This window comes from Netta rufina (assembly GCF_964035555.1).
Source record: "Netta rufina genome assembly, chromosome: 3".
NCBI classification, from domain to species: Eukaryota; Metazoa; Chordata; class Aves; order Anseriformes; family Anatidae; genus Netta; species Netta rufina.
The window spans coordinates 28,880,842-28,905,183 of record NC_140125.1 but is presented as its reverse complement, the minus strand read 5'-3'; the positions used below and the strand labels follow the sequence as shown (position 1 = coordinate 28,905,183).

Genomic DNA, 24,342 nt, shown 5'->3' with positions numbered 1-24,342 from the left:
GTATTTTCCTGCCTTTCATTTTTATTTTTTTTAAATGCTGGATTTCTGACCTCCCCATTACCACCTGACATTCACTATCTGGCAAAAGATGAAGTAAAAGTATGCTGCCTTATCGATTTTAAAGATAGTTATAGTAAACATCTTGTTCCACAAATATTTAGTCATGGAGGGCAACCAAACGAGTTGGGAAAGCATTGATTATACTGTATAAACAGCACTTAACGATTCAAAATACAAACTACAAATGCCAACAAAATGCCAACATGAAACAGATACAAACAATTCACTAGGAGTAACATTTCTTTCCCTAATCTAAGTGCAGTGCCATGAAGTATTTGTGATAGACAGATGTTGCCAGTAGGAATGGAAATGTTTTACTTTATCAAGTAGCATTCTTATGAAGTTAAACTTAATGCAATTTCCAGCATGTTCAGAACTGATGCAGATGCTGCTTTTTATGCATGCTGACTTGGCCTATTTGTAATATACCATACACTTAACAAAATATCATTTTTGAGTGGAAAAGGAGATACAGAGTACAAGGAAGGTGTTTCAAGTCCATACCTAGTCTATTGCTGGGCACTCCATTAAAGTGATTACACTCATTCATGAATGTATATTAACACATCAATTGGTGGAAAACTCTAGAGAACAGAAAGCAAATTCAAAAAGGTCAAGAAAGCAAATGATTGGGATGGTGTAGTTTCCTTCCCCTTCACCCCCCACCCACAGACATGTTGAGTTTTGGTAACCAGGTAACAATGGCTTTTGCTTTTCTTCTCTCAGATTTTCATACTTATCTTGGCTTTCTGAAAAATAATAAATAACAAAAAAAAAGCAGAAATTGAATATACATAAAAATATCACAAATATGTAAAGCACACAAACACATAGGCTAACATACATTTATACCTACTCTGGAGCTGAATTCACAAATAACATCCCTTTGAAACTAGAACTGATGTAAAGTGTAGCTAAACACTGCTTGTGAAATATTTTGTTTACTTCCCTTTTCACTCTATCAAATTTTCAGTAACTGTGAATGACTGCAGTGGTATATAATCCAAGATCTTGATATTCAGGCCTATCTGTAAGTCCAAGTTTCAGTGACTATAATAATGGTAATGATACAGGAATAATTAAGCCTGTAGTTATTTTTAGAAACTATATGTCAGTGCCTTTACATTCAGCAAGATGCAGGGGAGACGGAGAAATCCAAATCAACATTTTTATATTTTTAAAGCCTCTTGATCCAGTTTCAAATAAAATTGATAAAGTAAAATCTAGTTTATCCTTCCTAACCAAGTTGTTACCCTGTTTACATTTCCTGTGGCATGAACCACAGCCAAAACTCCCTAAATACACCACCATTTTTTGGAGCTAACCTCTAAAATTAAAAAACAAACCTCTAAAATTAAGAAATAAATGCCATATCATATCTTCATGTCTCAGGTTATGCTAGTTGGAATACAGAAATTACAACCTGTTTCATCTGACAGATGTATCACAGTAAAATAACCATGACAACAAAACACAAAACAATTAAATAATGCTTGGGGGCACACATGAAAAAATCATCTGTTATAAGATTTTACAAATATAATTGATGGCCAGTTGCTACAGACATAATTTTAATGTGAGGTGCCATAGGAAAATTGATTTGTTGTAAAAGAAGTCATGGTCCTACCAACGTTTTGGCAATCCTAGTGGAAATTTTTCACTGATTTGACAAGAATTACTCATCTATCATTAAATTTATTTATCTGTTTTCAGGAAAACAGTCAGAGCACAGTATTATCTTTTCCTAGAGCTGCTGTTCCAAAGACATACAGATAAGTGGAACAGAAGCCACTAGTACTTGACACAGAGATCCAACTTGAAAAATGCATACTATCATGAACTTTCCCTACATTTTGTAGGTTTAGAAGCAAGTAATTTCAGACTGAATAAGCTTGAAGACTGTAACGGCCTTTCTCCCGTCCAGGTGCATCCCACATCAAGACTGAGATGCAGACAGATCGGCAGGACAGAACAATAATATGCTACTCTTGCTTGTGCTCTGTCTATTTTGTGGAGTAACATTACCAGGCAGCATTTAAACTACTTGTTAATCTAACAAATTAACACCATTTATGGAAGCATAAAAAAAAAAAAAAAGCATATCAAGAATAACATACTTATAAAAGTCAATGAGAAAAAGGTAGGGTGAATGATGGGAACAGAAGTATAGCTACAGTTTTTACTTACAATTCCGGAATCATGTTTTGGTCTTATATTGTATAGTGATTTCCCCTTTTTCTGCCTACAGACTTCCTCTGCTTCTTTAACTCTGAAATGAGACAAATTATAAATATTCCACTAGACGAAAACAATTTCCAAAAATAGTGCTGTATATAACTTAAAAATTTAGGCCTGAAGATACAAATGGACCTTATTCCCCATATTTTTATTAGCAGGCTCCACAATCCACTTGCACTCCCTGGTTGTTGTTGTCAGAGTACCAGGCTCTAGCACTTACAAGGTCAAGCGTAATCAATGGCATATTCAATACTAGTTACAAAAGTAATCACTTTTGTTGTAGTTAAAGATTCAAGTCTAGCAGGATTTAAAATACACTGGAAGACACGAAGACTAACTTTCAAAGCATTCATGCCAAACAATGCTATGAAAGCTACTTTTCGTGTCATGACTATTTTGAAATCATTTTTCAACCACTCCTGACCTCACTACTTCGACTGCAGTTTAGGTGAAGATTCTCACCAAGCTAATTTCTCTTTAGCCCAAATTTATTTGTATTAAAAATGGCAAAGCAGCTTAACCTACAATTCCAGTCTTCACCCTCTAACTTTAAATTTTCAGTCTCCTAGAAATGAAAATGTCCAGAATCATTCTTATAGAACATGATGTTTACAACCAACATGGCGCACAACACTGCACACATCTCTTTCCGAAACGGAAAATTAGCAGTGAGGCTTACATGAATACTGGAGGTGAATATACTTGGTTGCTTAGGTGCAAAGAGAAGAGCAGGTTCCAGATATGAGGGTGTCACTTATTAGCATTTCCTGACTTGGTAAATGGTAACAAATTAGGCCTTGTGAAATACCACAAAATGTCACATTGTGATGAGATAAATGTCCTTTCAGTCATCCAGATAGGGAACAAACCCCAAAAGCAACCCCAAAAGCCAGAAGGCTATATTCAGACTGGGAGTCTGCCAGAATCAGTCTGGTGAGCTCAATGGCACACTGCAGAACATTGCTCTAACATTTTTGCTCGCTTTGGAGATCAATCTTCCAAATACACATGGTTATTGAAACACTGATAATACAGATTTATGTTATGAATTCTCTGAGCTTCAAAGACTTATATATACCCTTTTTATGTGATGGCGTAAAGTGGTGTGAGATATGTACACTTTGTTTTGATGAGAAATGAGACTATTACTTATAAATAAGAAAGTAGAAAATAAAAATGTAAATCCTATATTGGCTTGCTCTTGCCAACAGTATAGATTTTGGATGGCATTTACTGTGCTTTTTCATCATTATCCAACAATGAAAAAAAAAACAGTAAAATTATATTAAAGAAATGATATATCTTGGCTGGTTCCTTGCGGTTCATCTCCAGACCACTCACGTCTACTATTTCACTGTGGCTACATAGGGCAATAAGAGAATCAGACTTCATGTTACTATTTTTTTTTAATATTTTTTGTGTGTGTGGTAAGGGCCAGATTTCTGAAAATATGACTCCAGCTGGGTCTGCTAAGCACATTACAAAAACTGCCTTTGCATTCATCTCTCCAACATCCAGCTTCATCAGACACACCTCGTTCTTTTCATAAGTCTCAAATTTGTACTTTCAAAAATTAATTTAAACTTCAGTTCTTTTCCAACACTTCCAACAAGCTGCTCTCTTCATTTGATGACCATATATTTTATTAGTGTAGGAAGACCTTTACGTGCACAGGTGGGGGGAAGGTGGGGAAGCTTTTGAGACCTCTTATTTTCAAGCTATAATACTTTCTATCTGACTGCAAATCAGACAGATTGCTGTAGCATAATGTAGAACAAAAATGTCAAACAGCCAAGTAATTCACCTTTAAAATGTATTTAAATAGATCCAGTAAATGTGGCAGCCAAAACTTGGTGATAGTTTTAAGTAAAAGCTTATGGGAATAATATAGAATGCAGTACAATTCAAAGATACTTTTTCCCCCCAAATTCCACTTTTTCTTCTGATTCACTTCTACTTACATCCGAAGGAGGAAAAGTACTTGTGATATTGACCTTCCAATGATATTTCCAAAAAGTCAGACACATTCCAAGCTATCAAAAGCCACTCTTACAGATATTAAATAGCTCATTTATGATATGATTTCCTCATTTTCAAATACGACTATAGCTAGCTCCCTTCACGGGTAGACATTTACATAAGAAAATGAAACCTTACTTAGGGGTAAACTAGTATCAAATCCTGGGGACAGTATTAGTACTACTGAGGTTATCAAGATGACTGTTTTATAGAAGCAATTTAATATATTCAGGTATTCAGGATACTCAACATGCAAATGATAGCATTTGTAATATACAAAAGCATTTACTGAACCAGTTCACACAGACCTAAATGTTATTCTCAGGAAATGTCAGGAAATCTTTAGTTCCAGTCTTTGTCCAGTTTAAATAACCCCCTTTAAGGATATATTGAGCACTGCTTGCCTAACATACCAGGTCATAAGACGGCATGGTTTCCTGTAGGTCTAACATTTACTCAAAACAAAAATCCTCATTCTAGAATGGAACCTAATAATACAATGATAGTGGTTATTCTGTAAAAAACAGGTCTTGCCATCATCATCATCATTGCCAGTGTAACACCTTTAAATATTCTGTTTCTATTAGAGAAATAGCTATTTGGAGAAAGGCTGTCTTGGCTTGAAACAAGAAAATGCTAATAACAATGCCACTCAGTGAGGAAGATGGTCTTGATTTCTCTGTCCCTTAAATTACACATAAAAAAAAAACCAACAACCTCACAGCTTCAAGATTGATGAAAAGACAACCTTAAAGCTTGCACTAGCCATTTTTCTAGGATTATGTAAGAGACGCTGTTATAACTCTGGTCCCAAGTTTTTTGGGAGCTTTTGTAAAATTCCTTGGAGTTTGAGCCTACTTATTCATAGCAACGGGAATGCAGAAGACAAAAAGCATTATTCCCTAAAGCACTTGAGACAAAGCTGAGAGCTAGCAGCCACTCAGTTCCAGTTCCAACCATATCACTGACTCATTGTGTGTGTTTGGGATAGCTTGCTGTCTCCTGGCCCCAATCCTGCAAGAAGATTCAAGTGGTTGAATAGAGCCTCACTGAAGCCAATACAACCTATACTTCTTGCTTCTTCAGCAAGAGATATTAGAACGGCAAAAGGTAGCACATCAAAGTCTCATTATTAGGAGGCTTAGTTTATGACCACGTTATAACTGGAAGCCAAGAATACTGTACAAATATACAGCTGTATGTATGTGTGTGTGTGTGTGTATATATATATAAGCCAGCAAATAGGTGAAATATAGAGATAAAGGCAGTCATTAGCCTTCCACAACACTAAGTCATAAACCTGAGCTGGTATCAATTTCTGCAGTGCACAAGTACATTTTCCAAAGACCAACCATTAAGCTTAATAATTATTTTATTAAGTTTAAGATTAAAGTAGTTTGATCTTTCCAGAACAAACAGATATTTTTTGACATGAACATCAATACCATTTAAACTGCAAGGTCTAGAAAAGCAGATAAAGGGTTTTCTCTGAGATAAAGACAATAGTCTCAATTCAGTTGGAAAATATTATTTAATTGCCACTGGCAATCCTTCTCAACTTCTTAGGTTTTCTCCACTGCTCCTGAATGATTCTTCATCTTTCTGACTATCAAATTCATAAGATGTGGGCAAAAATACCTTACTTCTGTCAACTCATTATTAATTCAGGTCCTATTTTTACTGTAGCAAATTCCTGCATACCCTCCTCTTGCTCAGACCTTTCCTACACTACTTCCCCCAACTTTGGTGTGGATATGCAAGGCAATAATCTGAGATCAAGATGTGCAAAAATTGTGTGAACTCCAGCTGTTATATCAGGAAGACTGGCTTAACTATTCATCTATGGTCAGTCGCTAGAGCTTCACGAAGAGGTTCATGGAATCTAACGTTGGGAAAAGGGAAGGGGATGTTTTGAGAAAACACAAGAGCAATCTGTGCTCCTCCCAACAGCCACAAAAAGGGAAAAAAATGCAGACAATGACATACTTCCAGGCCCAAGGCCAAAGTGACACTGCTGCTCTACCAATGTTGAGAACAAAGCACTCAGAGCATGAAACAGTTAACAAGACATTCCTAGGAAAGGAGCAGGGATTCAATTGTCAGGGCCTGTGTGGAAAGATAGGCTGCCACTGAGGGGGGCTGTGGAAAAAAAGAGTCTGAAGAAGGTGGGTGTTCCCCAGTGCCTGCGAATTATGACCCTTAGGCAAAGGCAGGCATGTGTATAGATTGATTTATTGTTTTGAAGATCTGTTTCTATTTAAACTATTTAAGTTCTATGCAACTAATGCATTCTGTTATAGAGGTTGTTTGGTCCCTTTATATAGAGCTATTGCTCTCAAGTGCAACCAAATATTCAGTTAGAAGTGGGACATTAACTCCAGGCATGATCTGAGAATGGGTGAGAGAGGGTGGTGCTAAGGGAGCCTAACAGGGTCAGGGGAGGTTCAGGTTGGATACTAGCAAAACATTCTTTACTGAGAGGGTGGTCAGGCAATGGAACAGGCTCCCCAGGGAAGTGGTCACAGCAATGAGTCTGCCAGAGTTCAAGCAGCGTTTGGACAACACTCTCAGAAAAATGGCTTGATTTTTGGGTGGTCCTGTATGGAGCCAGGAGTAGCTGGACACAATGATTCTTGTGGGCCCCTTCCAACACAGGATATTCTAAGATTTTATGAACTGGCACATGAAGTGCTCTTGAAGAAGCCAGGAGGCACAGTTAACACGGTGTAATGGGAATTATTCACAAGCTTACAGCGTGCTAAGATGCTTTGCTAGACTGATTATATCTTGACAAACCATCTCACTTCATACTTTTCAATTGTTTCTCAAACTGACTTTACTTCAGTACGCTGTCTTTAGCTCATTTGCTATCAAGCTGTCCCAACTCATGCCAATCTTGGCTTAAAAGCGAGCGTATCAGTTTGACAAGATAGAATCAGCTGCATTACCTTTATCAATTTTTACTTGTTTCTTTTCCCAAGTCATTTGTTCGGAATCCAGAGGGACCTGGATGGGCTTGAGAGGTGGTCCGGTGAGAACCTCATGAGGTTCAACAAGGCCGAGACCTGTGTCAGGGCAATCCCAAGCACAAATACAGGCTGGGCAGAGAATGGATTGAGGGCAGCCCTGATGAAAAGGAGTTGAGGGTGTTCATCGATAAGAAGCTCAAAATGAGCCAGCGATGTGCGCCCACAACCCAGAAAGCCAATTGTATTGTGGGCTGCATCAAAAGAAATATGGTCAGCAGGTCAAGGGAGATGCTTCTCCTCCTCTACCCAGACCTCATGAGACCTCACCTAGAGTGCTGCATTCATCTTTGGGGCCCCAACATAAGAAGGATTTCAACCTGTAGGAGTGAGTCCAGAGGAGGGCCACGAGGATGATCATTGTGCTGGAGCACCTCTCCTATGAAGACAAGCTAAGGGAGCTTTTTCAGCCTGGAGAAGAGAAGGCTCCTGAGAGACCTTACAGCTTCCTTCCAAGTACCTAAAGGGGACCTAAAAGAAAGCTGGAATAAAGACTCTTCACCAGGGATTGAAGTGATAGGGCAAGGAGCAATGACATTAAACCAGAGGAGGGTAGATTTAGATTAGATGTAAGGAAGACGTTCCTTATTGTGAGAGCTGTGAGACACTGGAACAGGTTGCCTAGAGAAGTTGTGGCCAGGTTTTCTCAAGGCCAGGGTTGGATGGGGCTTTGAACAACTTGGTCTAGTGGAAGGTGTCCAGTGAGGGTGGGGTTGGAACTAGATGATCATTTAGGGTCCCGTCCAACCCAAACCATTCTCTGATTCTTGTTTTTGCCTTAAAAAGGACAATCTTAACAAAACTAAAACAATCTTTTCAGTCTAGACAACCAGAGAGTTGTTTAACTCTATGTAGCAATCTGAAGAGCGGAGGTATTAACAGCAGTGGACACAACATCAGGCCCAAGGCAGATTCCATGAATGCATAATAAGAATGTTCAGAACTTGTATCTGAACAAATATACGTCCTTGAATATTAACTAAATTTAGCTAAAATATTGCTTTCATTATTTCAGAAAGGATAACCTTCTGAAAGGCCAGCAATTAGAAAACAGGTAGGGAACACATAGTAGTAAGCAATTAGTTTAAAACAAACAAGAGAATGAACAGCTAGACACCTACAGAGCCCAAGAATTAATATCTCAAATCCAACCACTTAGAAACATTCAGGAGACTCTAACAAGTATTACCCTTAACAAAGTAGTTTCTTTTTTCCACCAAAACTAAAACACCCTTCTCCAACACTTTCACCTCCTTATACTTTGTATTTATTGTTAGACTAACTTACACAAACTGTGGTTAAGTTTAAAGACTCTGTGAGACAAATATGCAATTCACACTTTGGCTTGTATACAGGAAAAAGGAACCAGACTTCCTTACAAACCCAAAAGACGGAGTAGCTTTATCTACCTTCTAGACCAAAAGCCAGCCTGGCCACAATCTTATCAAGGCTTAGAGAACTTCTGTCATCATTCAATCCATTGAGAAGGGGAGCCACTTTCCTGCCACTAAACATTAATAATGTTGTCTGAAGTATCTGTGGCAGACAGATTCATTTCTTACTGGCTCCATCTAGGCTTGGTAGCCTTACACTTCACTAGCAAGTACTATGACATGACAAATGTAAGCACAGTGAGAAGGCTGGAATGTTATATGCCTTAGATAGTAGAGCTGTTCACAAAAACTTCCATGATAAACTCACAGAGACATTAATTTTATGGTTTGGCAGTGTAGTTCATGAAACCCAGAAGAAATTTTTCTGCAGATATACTGTATTTTCTAACAAAGCAAAAGCTGATGCCAATATTCCTTATATTCCTCAACATTTATTATCAGATAAATAAAAAGTGTTTTTCATGCCAAAATACTTTACTTAGGTTAGTCTGCACTGGAGATAACTTTTTCATAATAACAACACCACCTTTACAAATAAATAATTAAAAAAACATCCCCTGCAAAAATATCAAGCGCCAGATATCCTTAAGATATCAAGGATAGAAAACTTTAAAAATGTTTATTGGAAAACTCTTCCAAGAGCAATGGGCCTAGCTTTTTTTAACTCAGTCACTAAAAAATTGGAATGACTTTTTGGTAAAGAGTTTCTCTTTAGTAAAAAATAAAATAAAAAATAAAAAAATAATAAAAATTAGAGTAACTGTTAGGGAAAATTACAATTCCCAACATAAAAGTAGAGTAAAAACTGTAGAGCTTTTACTTTCATGCCAATAGTATTGAAGTGATGACATAAATATGATTCAGTAACTGACTGCAAAGACTTTATACAGATAAGAAGCACATTTTAACGTACCTGGTCTCATCAAACTGACTGATAAAACCTAACCTCTACCTACAAAGAAAGATATTCTAATATAGAATCTCTTTCCTCTTTCCTGACATCCCTCCCGGCTCTTTGCCTGGCTACTTTAAGGACCATGGGGTGGACAATGACTGGTTGAAAGATGCAGTGATTGATCATACTTTGGCTCAGAGGACCAAAGAAAAATAGATTAAAATATTTTAATTTGGCCAGTTAACACAGAGAGTAACCGGTAGTGGGACCCAGATTATGATCCCTCCTCGGTTAACTGTGTAGAACAGATTTTTGGGAATACATCTTATATTTTCTTCCATGTGCATCATGTTAAAGTGGCCTAAAATATGACACTGAAGCCAAATGAATTGAAAATGAGACCTTCCAATTTGCAGTCCTACTGCTATCCACGACACACTTCACAACCCTCTGAAACAATTTCAGTTTGGAGGTATTGCATTGTGGAAGTGAAATCTTTCTAATTTGGCTTGACAGGGATGAAATGAATGTTGAATTATCTTATTAACCTATGGAAAAGAACTATTTGGTTTTTATGCATTTCTATCTGGCAACAATATTTTTGGTGATCTAGATGACTGTTCTTATCTGTGTAGAAATAAACACATGTATAAATGCAAAAAAAATGATACTTTGTTAAAATCCATGTTTTAAAGATGATAACTTTAGTATTAATGGTAATTTCATCTTGAAAATGTAGTAACACAAAAATAAAGTTTTAAGGATTATCTATAACTCTAATAAAATGCAAAGAAGCATATGACCACTTAAATAACTATTTCCTGACTTCTTGAAAAATTCATGTATTTCACAATGTATATCAAATGTATATCAAATTCATGTATTTTTCCTGTCAAAGTGGCCAATATTTCAGACTATACCTGTCTACCTTCAGGCAAGATGGAAATCACTTTCCTCCAGAATTTGCATATGAAAATCGAGATTGCTCTCAGAAAAGTTAGTCATCAACTTTCAATGTTTTTCTTGGAACTGAAGCAAAGATTGCTCTCAAAGAAGCTGGCTGCATTCTGGACTATTTGGTTAGGAAACTCAACAGGAAATAAGGCAAGAGAACAAGACTGGAGGTGAAGTAAAACCAGTGACATAATGAGCAAGCAAAAAGAAACGAAACTCTGGAATGAACAGAAATGTGAAACCATGTGTTTGCTCTAAAACGTGGAAACAGCAAATGCAGTAAAAAGAAGGAAAAAATTGCAATGTGTAAAAAAAGAATGAGAAAAGTCTTGGTGAATAAATTATATGGAGAAGGAGACCATCTTAAAGAGGATATGGTGACATACCCTATGCAGACAAGTAGCTATGTTGGGTGTACTGGGGTATACATATATTATGTAATCCATAGCTACAGGAATTTGCTTGTACAAGCAAATATGAGAAATGAGTAGAAAGAAGAGATCACTAGAAAGAAAGGAAAATTAGAAGAAGTCAGCTGGAGAACCACAGAATTAGAGATATCCAGTGCAGAAGGCAGGAAAATAAGATGCCTCCAACCTTGCTCTACCAGCTAACAAGTCTCCTATCATAAGTTGCCTATTCATAATTGTATACTGACATCAAAACAACTGCTGAAACAGCAAGGTTCTTCCTAAAAATGTAAAAACACAGACTGTTCCTTGTACTCATGCCATAAGACATGCATGCAACCATGTACTTATACTTAATGGATGTTGTCATTATGATAGCTGTATGCAGCTATCATAATAGCTTTGTTTGGCACAATGTCTCAGTATAAAGGAATCTAACATCTTCAGTAGTTAGAGATTAGTCTGGGTTGTGGTAGATTTTAAGTCATTGCAAGTGCCTTAAACTTTTGGGGACTAATATTTTAATGCCTTTTTTTTTTTTTTTAAACACGTTATGATATTTTAATGCACCTCAAATACCAGTGTAATCATTTTGCCTGGGAATGAAGATATTTTACAGGTATTGAAATTGCTGCACTTCTTGTCCAAAAAAAAAATCTGTTTAAAACTTTTAGTGGTGCAATTTTTCACTAATCTCCAAGTATCTATCGATTATGTTGGGCGGATTTTTTATTTTTTATTTTTTAAACCACAGGCAGTCATTCTCTCTTTCAAGAACTAGCAAATAGGAAAGAGCCTCAAAATCTGAAAAGATCACCATGGGGTAGGAACCACACAGTATCACCACTTGACTATATAAAGTGATTTCTACCAGAGATCCAGCTTGAGAAATGTATCTCAAAATTTTTATTTTTCACAAACTTTTCCTTCAAAAGCAATGCTAAAAATGAAAGTTAATGCTTTCCTCCCCTAACCAAAAAAACCTAATGTTTTCATTGAAAAAAAAATTACTAATTACCAGAAGTGCACATGGAAGAAAAAGAAATACTGAAATATTGAGCAACATGTCTCAGCTGGACACCAAATTGTCTCTTTGTGAGGCACTGCCTCAAAGGATTCTTCCTAGCTTCTGAATCTTTGCTCTATTTGACTTCTTTCAAGTATGTTTTCCAATGTCTATAATTTAACACAGTATTTTCTGATCAGAGAGCTATTTTAATCAAGTTAAAATTTTGAAATACTCTCAGAAACTGAGGAACATTTTAATTGTTCAGTTCAAAGACACATAAGCTGAATACTGTTTTGAAATGTTATTGTAACTACCCATTGTAAAACAAAGCCTAGCAGCATGCAGACCAGTTGATTAGACAGAAATACGGAGAGTGAGATTCAAGTTCCCAAGCCAGAAAACGTATCTGCTTACTAACATCATGCTAGGAGCTTTTAGTTTGTATCACAACAGCATGCCAAGCAAAATGTGACCACATTGAACATACTCCACATTTCCATCATTTTCCTCTCATATTTTCAGTCTCTATACCTTTTTCTACTCTTTTATTCCATTTCCACATTTCTTTGCAAGTACATATTCCCATGTCCCCAGATCTCTCACTATCAAGTCTGACTCACTGGTTCCTATTATAAGTGTTAACAAAATATCCCTTAAATTACCCTGAGAGTACATTGCTTGCGCTATGGGATTTAATGCCCTCCTCTGCAAGCAGAAGTGGCAGCTTACCAATATGCTCCTCACTGTGCAATGTACAGATATCCAATGCCAGACTTTAAATTGCTCAACAGCAAGTTTTAAATCATCCTGCCGAGGAGTCTGTAGGGAGACATACCAGTCTTTCTGCAGAGAGAGATCAATGAGCTGTGGAGACATGCTGGCCAGGAATCTCCCTTTCATCTAGATATACACAGTGTGACACACCAGGTGCCAGCTTAACTGCTATTCTTACGGGAATGGGCAACTTTTACATTTGAGAGACAAGTGCTTTATTTGATTTTTTTATTTTTAGTATAGATTATTTTTAATGTGTCAAAGATTTATCGTGGGAGTTAAAGGGTTGAATAAAGCTAGCCAAAAGATATTCTCTAGTTTAGTGTGATGCAAGATAACAGGGACTTACAGAATTTTACCATCATGTTGATCCTGCTCATGAACTCTCTTCTGCTGGCATCCCTGACAAAGTTATTCTTCGTTCAGTGATGTACCTTTTCATAAAGGCAAGGGCCAGTGTGAATCCATGAGCAATATTCACCTTATGCACATACTTAAAAGGTACCCATATCTGCCCGTGTCCCCCTCTAATTTTCTCCTCCTGTCTAGAAATTCATGTTTATTTCCCCTATTTATGTAAATCTTTGCAAGTTGGCACAGGCCATGGAATGGCAAACGTAGTCTGAAGAAACTGACACTTAGGACAGGAGTGGGCAAACGAGTGTCAGTATCCGACTTGAACCCTGAGAAAGGGAAGGTGGATCTGTAGCCTTGTAAAAATGCTTTTGCCTTGAACTGTTTCTAGTAAGCTCTGAATCTGCGTCTAAGGACTAATGATATTGACCTTTGACAACAATGGAACTTTTCTTTGTTCCAACTTCATTTAAACATAAAAGTTCTTAAAAGACTGTCTGCTTTTTTGTTACTGTCATAAACCAGGATGTGTACCCCATCTGTAAAGAAAAGATGAAGTTACGATCCTAATGATGCTTGTTGCTGCCCACACCCAATGAGATTTTTTTCAAAATAATTGTATTTTTAGCTACCAAGGATTTGCAAACTCTATATTTACACAGCAGCTGTTTCACCTTTTATTTTTTCCCCCCACTCCCTCCTATTCTTTTAATTGATCATAACTTTTCAAGACTTCCTTCTGCAGAGGTTTAATAGGTGAATACCTTTTCAGTCTTAGGACAGGCTGCTTTTTCCTCATTCCTAAGAAAGCAGTTGGGTCTGGGCCTGTAGGTCTTTGCTGGACATCAAGAAAAACTAAAATATTTCTCCAGTGCTAAACTGGAATAATAAATTTAATGCCAAATATCTTTACCTCAGCAATATAAAGAAACCAAGATAAAAAAGAGAACAAAGACAGAAATTTATGAGAAAAGAGTTAAGATATTAACTTTGCCAGTTTGCATGAGACACCTGCTCTCTCTACAGGAGAAAAATATGAATTTCAATATTGGTGGTGTGATCCCTTAAGAGTTTTCCTAAGGTGAGACTTTTGTATAATTGTCACTGCAGCTGTGCATTATCTGACAGTATACATTCAGAGGTCAATATACATCTCAGGGTATTTAGCAACTGAATTAAATGTATAGGTTATGAGGATGCTGAATAAGCATAAGAAGTTTGTAAGGTTCAAAATCATATTCTTTTTTCAAACAGCACTGAAAAGGAATTAGGCAATATGTCAACTCTTGGCTTTCTTGCTGATCACATATGAAGTGCAAGCTTCATACGAAACCATTCAGGTGTTTTCAAAGTACAAACACAAAGTATATCCTACCAGTGACAATTTAGAAATATAATGAAAGTACAAAAAGACCAACATTTAAGGATCCGAACCAGGCCTCATTGAGTTTTTGTTTGCTATAAGTTGCTTATTGAGAAAAAAAAAAAATACATTTTAAACTTTCATTTAAAGGTGTTTAGCATCAGAAATTTAGCCTAAAATATTATTTTAGAAATTTATAAATAATCAAGATGACAATTTTGATTGGAATGCTCCAGTTAGGCTCTACAGAGTGACTACAAAGAATAGTATGGTTAGGAAAACCTTTTGGCAGACTTACTCTTTCACTGTAATTTTGAGGTGCATTTTTCTTTTTATTGCTACTGTATTTTAACAGTTTATCATGCATAATTTTCTCTACAGCTGGTATTTTCCAGTTCTGCTTCATTTCATCTGACAGAATTGAGCAAAAGCAGTAGAAAATTTTGGAAAAAATAATTTGTTTTTAACCTCACACCATTTTTCTTCATTTTTTTTTCCTCATCCTCTTCTAAAGAAATATGAAGTCTGACACTTCAGTGTTTATCTTTTACATATAAATGCCTGGGAAACCAATACACAGTTTAAAATACTGACTGAGAAGTGTTTAAAAAAAGAGTTGACTCACTTGTAACAAAAAGTTGTACCACCTTAGGAAATAACATCTATGAAAAGCCTTTGAGTAAATTATTGTAAAACAGTGTGGCTCATCTTTACAGAGACTAAATAAGAAACAGTCAATATTAACAAGTAATTCCTTTCCCTACACAGTCTATACATAAACTGAGATATAAAATATTTTAGAAACAATGCCCAAACTATTCTAAAAGCATAGTATAAAGGTTTATTAAACTAAATATGAAAGTAGTGGAAGAAAAGGGGGAAAAAAGGAAGGAAGATGATTAACCTAAAAATAAAATCAAATAAAGTTATACTTTTTATAAATAACAATCATAATGTAAGTATGCTACATGAGGCAGTGGCCTGGGAAATAATTCTTCAAAGGTGGCAATACTTAAAAAGTTTCACCATAAATGTGACTTGATTTTTTCCACCAATGAAAAAGCACAGAAAGTTACTTTGATGATTAATGGTCTAGCCTGCTCTTCACCTTTAGCAACAGAAAATAATGCAACTTACTCAGACAGGAAGAATTAACAAGTGTTCACTTAACAGGAAATTCTCACCTTCTTGAGGGTTAATGACATTTTAATGCAGGACCAGTATTGCATCCCTCAAATTTTACTGCTGAGACATCCATATATTCTAGTCACCAGTTACTTCAATTTAAAATATATCCCTAGCATTTGATAGACATAGGCCATCACAAATCAAGATTTCTATTAAACACTTTAAAATGTATTACACTAAATTCCATGCTATGTCCTAAACAAACAAACAAAAAACCCAAAACATTCATTCAAGAATATCAACTGAAGAGTTAAAATCCAGTTTCTTAATTTTTTATTTACATTTTTTGTTAATTTCAATGGCAACAGGCATGTTCCTGTCACCTCAGCATCTGTCCATACAGGCTAAGATTTTCAAAATCATCATAATTATGTTTTGTATATTCTTACACCTTTTAGCAATACTTAATATTCTGTTAAGATTTTTCTCCTCCTGCAATTTCAATACTCAGAAACCTTCATATAATAGCATCCTTCCTATCAATAAGAACAGTGGAAGTATCAGGTCAGGCAAACAGTCTAAAGGACAACTTCAGATACCAGGCTGAACTATGACGGCAGGCAAAATGTTTTCCACAGAAAGGCTTTGATAAAACAGTTGTTTATCAAATGGAGATATTTCATTTGGGGGAAAAAATGTACTACTTGGAAGATATTTACTCTACTGTCAATTAGGACAAAATATGTTAGTACCTAAAAGGCAATGAAGAGCACCGAAACAACACTGTGCCAAACTTTTCTGAGGTGAGCACAGACAGGAAAGGTTTCCAAACACCAAACCCTGCCTAACCTGAACAGAGTTTACAAAGTGGAAGATTGGAACTTGGCAAGACATGTCAACCTCTAAGTAAATAAATAAATAAAGATCTATCTTTGATTTTCAGGATGGATCATTTTCAGTTTTAATTTCAGTGACTTCCTGGTTTGCAGCTACACAGTCCTGCCTGTACCCCTGAGAAAATCTCCCCCATTCCATCTGCTCTGAGCCTCGGCCTCTTTGCTGTTCTTTCCAGGAATATCCCAGTTTCCTTTCCCACTGTAGGCCCTTTTTCAGTATCCTTTCATTCCCCGTCACATCCCCAACCTAAAGACATTCTGTAGGCAAACATGTTCAGTTCTTTTCAGATTAAAAGGCACCCTTGGCCTAGAAGGGACCAATTTGGCAGACACTTTTTCCCTGCTGCTTCAATGCATCCTCTTAGCATATTTGTACATGGAACTGAAACAAAAAATTAAATGATTGTATCACAATACTATTCTTAGCTTCAGAAGTGTACAAAAAATAGGGGAAAAATGGTTAGTTAATTTCTTTTAATTAATTTCTTTTATAGCAAAATATTTTGTAGAGAGAACATTCAGGGGAGCTTTGGAGGGTTTATGTTTGATTCTAGAATAATAACCTAGTACTTTGGAAAACAAAAGGGCAGTTTTTAAAATACTGTTCTATAGAGATAATACAAAATGAAATTAACATGTATTAAGTTGGCAACTAAGTCTTTGCACAGGAAACTAACGATACTATTTAGCTGTCAAGTCAATTCTGAAGAGATGTACTTATTTACTTAAAATTAAGTCAGTCAGTAAAGTGAAATGCATCCCCAGATTGCTGCTGTATTGCACTAATATTTGTACCACGCTTGTGCAATAGGAACAGAATATTTTTTATATACATTTTTTTTTTTTTTAACTGAGACAGTATTCATTCCAAAATGTATCCACTTACACTAATTATATACAGTATATATGACACTGATCATATAAGTGCCTAAGGAAAGTTAACAATGATTTCCAAAGCCAGATGTCTGTGACATTTACGCAGGGTGAGTACTCTTGAAGAAGAGACCTATTCTTATACAATTACCAAAATATGGACCGATACCAAACATTTAAAGAACCTAAAGCTTCGGTCCTGTTAATGTTAAGGCACAGAAGTTGCTTCATTATCTGTACAATGAGATCACTCAAGTTGCTAACAAATGTAACCATGTTTACAGTTTTCATGGTTGTATTTAAATTGTCCTTATATGACATTTATTACTTTTTAACAACTAATTAATTCTTGGCATCATTTTTATAAACAAAGAATTACCACTATGTAATATCTGCGTGCAGATGAAAGAAAACTTCATAGCTCTTCTAATACATGGAACAGACATTATGGCTAATTTTTCAAAACTACAATCTTAATTCTTTATGTCATACATACCACAAGGCACATGTCTGTGGGGTTGTGATTTGGAATATGGTTCAGTTTGATTTTTCTCCCTCAAGGTGGGATCAATAGACCTTTTCTTCTCTCTTTCTGTTTCCCCTCCTTTTTCCCTGACTTCAATGGACAAATATTTACACATCTTGCCTTGACTTGTTTTCAGTAAATATATGAATGGGAAATCTTTTTTTTTTTTTAATCAACTTTCAGACCTGAAACAAGTTTCTTGTTTCTTAAATTCATATAGGCATAGCAGTTATGTGTTCTACTAAAAAAGTCATTCACATAGCTGACCTGAAAAACTTTAGCACAAATTGTTATTAATGTCCCATTCAAAAATTATGACAACTAGGCGGGGAAAAAAAAAAAAAAAAAAAAAAAAGACTGAGAAATTCCCAGTGCTAATGAAGTGAGGGTGACTGGTACAATTGCTCTCAATAACATTCTCTGAGAAAAGCCTTTGAACAAACAAACAAATGTACCTTTCCTGAAGAATAAGTTTGTTTTCCTTCTTCCAGAAGTCTTTGAAGTCAGAACTGAATTCATGCCAAATACTGAAAAAAGAATGTGGAGACACCTCTTTCTCTCCCATTTTTGGTTTCATACAGAAATATGCTGCAGTTTCCAAAAAGCTGTTAAAAAAAAAAAAAGAAAAAATGACAAATGTGTCAATGATACCCACTGACATAGATTTTTTTTTCCCCTACTTAACACTGACATGGCATTTAATTATCTTTGGTAGCAGATCTAAAATATAAGAATATAAAAACAACAGTTCTCAGCTCTTAGTATACCGATAAATACATAATACAATCCTTCAGCAAAGTTAGGATCTGGCATTTATCACAGGATCATAGGTTCTGTTTTTGACCAAAGTATTTTCCATTTCAAAAGCTAAAATTAGTGCACTCTCCAGAGGCCTGCATATCCAGACATCCACACTTGACAGTGCTTTAGTGTTGTGTTTAATGCAATTTTCAGATATCATATTCAATGCCTATAAAGACTGAAAATGAAGTTGTTAAAGGTCTGTTAAACCTACACTGCAATAAATTGGGATAGATGCATTAGATGGGAGCATACGCAAAAATATTAAGATTCCCACCTGGGCACAACAAGAAATTATGCAATGAAAAACTAAGCCAGGAGCAACTATGCTAGAAAGCAAGTATCTATCATTCTAACAGAACAATCTGCCATTTGCTTCTGAACACAGCAATTAAATTTAACAAATTTCTGAATTTGAATTGCTTTTATTTCAGATTTAAGAACATGTAGAAATATTATATTGAATTATATAGGGAGGAATTACCTCAAAAACTAGTTGTTTCATTAACTATTATTCCATTTCATTTCTGAGGTAAAGTTCTGTAAATACTGGAGCTTTTACAAACATATTTCTCATCTGAAGCTCAACACAGAAGCCTCTGAAGAACCAGTTATTTCACGAAAACTCTGGAAGGCTGTCTCTTGAAATATAATTCTGGATGCTTTGCTCATTGATCTAGTGCTACTCCATTACCCCTATGAAAACTTATATATAAAGTTATATATAAAGATAAATATATATATAATATATATCATAGTTTTAAATATTTTAATCTTGGGAAAAAAATACAATTCCAGTTCAATGGATGTAAATGTCATTTTAGTCATAGACATTTCATCTTTCTACATGGACTATTGTATCATAAAGTATTTAATGGTCACAGATTTAATCATTCAGAATGGTCGGCCTTACAAAGTCTCTGAGAAGTCTCTCTATTTCTCAAAATTCAACATATATGTAAATGATCCTATTTCTGAATAAGAAGGTCTACAGCTAAAAAATGGTATCTGTTTACCAAATTCTATACACTTTTTCTCTTAAGTTATATATATACATAATTTTTCATTTTATAAATATATATATAAATAATATAATAATATATATAATATATATAATATAATATATATAATACATAATATATAATATATATATTTCATATATATATAATTTTTCATTTTACTTCAGCAGATGGAATATATATATATATTAATATATATATAATATATATATAAATACTTATAAATAAGTAAAATGAAGTTATAGAGAAGATCAAAGATGTTGCACATAAAACATTAAGGACAAAAACATTCTCACTTTTACATCTATTATACTAATACTCAAATGCCACATCTCAGCACACCATTTCTTCCACTCCCACAGTTAGCCTACCATATCAGTATGCTCTGTGACAGCACTTCGTTAATCAGTAGAGTATCTGTTTTGAATTTCTCTAGCACACCTCTCCAAAAAAAAAAAAAAAAAAAAAAGATTTATAGATGATTAAACTACAAAATCCTATTCTACTTGCCTTACTTGACATTTTTTCTCACAGGTTTATACCGGGTAAATATTTATCATGCATCCTATGATCGCATAGAACTACTTATAAAGAATATCCCTGACATACATCAGTCAACTGAATGCTGCATTGTATTTTCAGAAGTTTTGCTTTCTTTTTTTTTTTTCAAACATGTTTTCAACTTTTTGAAAGACTAAAGCAAGCACATCTGGGAGATCTTTTTGGTTTTCCTCCCAGTCTCCTCCCCTGATTTCTAGTTATGGAGCTTGTTACTAGAGGAAGTTACATAAAAGGTTCCTGTGATTTTTCAGAATGAAGTGGCAATACTTTTGAAGGAACTTGAGGAATAGAGTAAGAGAGAGAGAAATCCATAGGCATCAGCTGAGTCAATGGCTTATTTTTAAGGAAGCTGTCTGAATGAAGGTCATTAGTGATTTGCAGAATACAGAAAGACCAGAAGTTAAAATAAGATGCCTTGACCTGAGAAATCTCTCTTCAAACTGTTCTGCAAATGACAATAAAGTGAAAAGAAACAGACAGTAAATGTCTATCCTAAGTAATGCTTTTAAATTTGAGGTAACGAGCTAGAATTCCATTACAGGAAAACATCCCACAAAACGGGAAGCCAAGACAGAGTGAAATTCATATTGTAGAGGAGTATGTTCAAGAAAAAGTTGATGACTAACACAACCAGCACTAACGTTTACTGAAGACCAACTGGATAGCCAATGTTTTTTCTGTGACGACTAAAAATCTCCCTGAGGACCACTTGTACAACTAGTGCAACCTTATGCACACATACAGCTGTGGCTAACAGCTGTAACTTTCTAGGATGCCTTTCTATATTTCTAGGCATATAGACAGAAATGCTCAGCCAGTTTGCTTGCCTCCGTGGCAATTTTTTTTGGAGGTAAGGGAAATAACCTGTTTGTGAAATGTGGAACAGCAGCAAGGTAGCAGGTTATCATTGTTAATGTGTCACACCTTTTTGATAACTGTTAACAACGTACAATGTATCAGCTGCAACAGACTCCAGAGCACAAGTCTCCATGAATCAAATTTTTTTTTCTATATATGCATATCTAGCTGTCAAAACAGTTACTGTGTGTATATATATATATATATGTACACACATTTCAGATGGAGGGGTCACCCCTAATTTAGTAGTTACTAGTTTCAGAGTGCATTTAGAAGATACATAGAAATCTGCTTGCCATACTCTTGATGCTGTCATTTTTGTACTACAAGACAAAGTGGCATAATTCACAGATGAAAGAAAAAGCAAATAAAGTGAATCCAAATGCATCAAATAATAAAACACACAGCAGTAAATCCTCCTATTATCATGCTCTTTAAATATCTGATTTGGAAATGTTTACATACATCAAACTAGATATGTCTCAAAGCTGAATCCAGGAGGAGACGCACATTTCAAATACAAAGAGAAATTTGGATGACATTTTCATAACCCTAAGAATAGATATTATTCAAACCTCAGCCAGGCAGCAAATACCTTTTCTCTGGTGCTTTTGAATGGGTTCCCCCACAGACATTTTCCTGTTGATCATTCAGCAGATTTGGAAACAAGACATCTTTAAATACTATCAATACTTTTCATGACTGTACATGCAGGCACACAGACATTTTGAATCAAATAAGGAACTAGAGTTGAATGCGTTGTGTTGCTATAATTAATTTTTGCAGGATGTAACTTTGGGAAACTCATCTCATCTTTCTGGATATCATTTCACCTATCTGAAAAATTAAATGTATTACACAAACAGGTATTGCAAAGCTTGCTTAGTGGCCATTTCTTAAGTGAACAGGTTCTTAGTTTTCTGTAGTCTTAGCAAATGTATTAAAGGAAAAGAATGTGCATTAGCGAAGAGAGAGTAGTCATGGAAGAGGGAAGGAAGGGCATGCAAGTTATTTTCCGGGATTAAAAGAGGTAAAAGAGGTCAGCGGCTTTGCTCCAAATAGCATGACTTTGAAAGCCTGATTAAAAGTAAAGCAGTGATGTTCACACTGCTGTCTTATCCTGACATGGCAAAAGCCAACTTTTTAAAAATAAATTTCAGACCAGTTTTCGTATTTCACATGTTGGCTCTGAAGAAGAAAGATATAAATTAAATCTCTCAGAACAGTAGACGAGTTTCCCATCCATGATAAATGAGTAAGAAAATAAGATTTCTCACTTTCTCATCTCTTAATTTCCTTGGTTAAACTGTTTGTGTAATTCAGAAAACAAAACAAAACACACTGTAGACTGAGATGACTGCACTCACTGCTTAGTCAAACGTGGAAATTTGATGAATGATTCGTTGTAGGGTTGTTTTTTTTGTGTGTGTGTGCTCCATTGTGTACAACTGTGAGACTATGTAAATTATTTTTTCTACTTGGAGGGATAGAATAAGTGGATACACTAACAGCCAAACCAAATTTTATCAGGGGTGTGTGTGTGTGGGGGGGGGGGGGGGCAGAAGTCATTCACATTGTAATTGGCTTATTGACAGCATTTCTAGATAATAGGTCTGATCCATTAAGAATATTTTAAGAGCAGCTATGGATTAATCAATTTTTCCATTCCATTTTGAAGGTAGTAAGAATTCTAAAGTTCATACAGTGATTTAGATTCAAGTCTGCTATACGTGATGTATCAGCGGATTAGTTTTTTCCATTCACTTGGTCAGTTTATAAAGATATATAGGATATGTTTGTATATGTGGATGTATATAAATTCATACAGTAGGTCAAGCAAAAAGGGGGAGAGGAAATAGAGCAGTTGGAAAAAAAATGAGACAAGTAAAAAAATACTAAACAAAGACCAGTAGTAATTTCACATCAATATCAGTTGAAAAGGCTTTTGTGGCCAAAAAAATAGCAAAGTGACAGTAGGTTCAGGCATGTCCTGACTGACATTTCTGAGAAACAGTGAACGAACAGTTGCACACACCCACCTGATTTTCACATACAATATATTAAATCACCTGTAAGAGTACAGTTCATGTTTGAATGTGTGTTTAAATGTAGAAAAATTGTTTCATCAATTTTGCAATAGAGATTCTGTATTGTTTAACAGGTTATATATTTTGTTTGAAGTTCAAATCTGGATATTTTGGACAACTTGTATTTAGGTTTACAAACTGCTAAGCATCACGTATGCACATTTGAAGTTAAAAACAGGTAATCTTAGTGGTGGTACTGTGCTAATTGGTGAAGCAGTTGTGTTTCAGAAGCAGTTCTGACTCAGATAGGAATTGCAGAAAATTTTTCTCCTTTAAAAACATATTCAAACATATTTGTATTCTTGCAAGTGATTCAGTTTTCCATATATGGAAATAATGCATGTGTGTTGATGTATGTATTCACCATTTCTCAGAAATGCTGAGGTATATTCCAGTTTGATGAAAGTCATAGGTAAAACAGAATTACACATAGTCCACCAAAAACCAGGTAAAAAAGAAGACAGAAGACTACACGTATCTCTTACTGATTTAAATCTGACATGAGTTTGATTTAAAAGCCAAACTGATTTGGCAGACCTGTAAACCCATGCAAAGTTCCGCACCTGGATTTATGACTACAGAGGGAAGAGAACAGTATATAGGTAACAGTAGATGTTCCCTGGAAAAGTTATCTATGTGAATCGTCACATTCAGTCTTGCTTTGTTTTACAATTATGAAAAGGCTTCGTATATATATATTTTTTTGTGTGTTCTAAACAGCCGAAAGCATTAAGGAGAGCTAGTCATATGACAGAATACAAATTCAGCAGTCACAAAATTATATGACAAAATATGAAACAGAACCATCATCCTGGTAGTTGAGATAGAACAAGTCTGTGAGAAAACTTAACATGCACAGCATCCTAAGATGCCTTGCATCTTCTATTGAGGTATTTTGTTGAGGACCCTCTCTACATAATAACCCTAGGTCACTTTCTTTGTTTAGTTTTTAATAATACCATTGCCTCTACTCCATGCTCTACCATGTCCTGCATGATTACAAGTGAAAAAAAATAAATTAAATATAGGTTCATTCAAAATATGCTGAACTTATATTTTGATAAGATTTTTTTAAAGCAGTATCTTTAAAAAAGTAT

The 24,342-nt window shown here is 35.3% G+C and overlaps 1 protein-coding gene across 1 annotated transcript in view; it reads right to left on the bottom strand.

Moving 5' to 3' along the window:
- Positions 1 to 782: 782 nt before the first annotated feature.
- Positions 783 to 24,342, bottom strand: part of FMN2 (formin 2) — a gene marked incomplete at both ends in the record, with an annotated part of 154,537 nt that continues 130,977 nt past the window's right edge. Inside the window, 3 exons of the mRNA XM_084284031.1 lie at positions 783 to 809; positions 2,248 to 2,329; positions 18,375 to 18,524. Of these exons, the coding sequence (XP_084140157.1) occupies positions 783 to 809; positions 2,248 to 2,329; positions 18,375 to 18,524 (259 nt within the window). The remainder of the gene's footprint in view (positions 810 to 2,247; positions 2,330 to 18,374; positions 18,525 to 24,342) is intronic.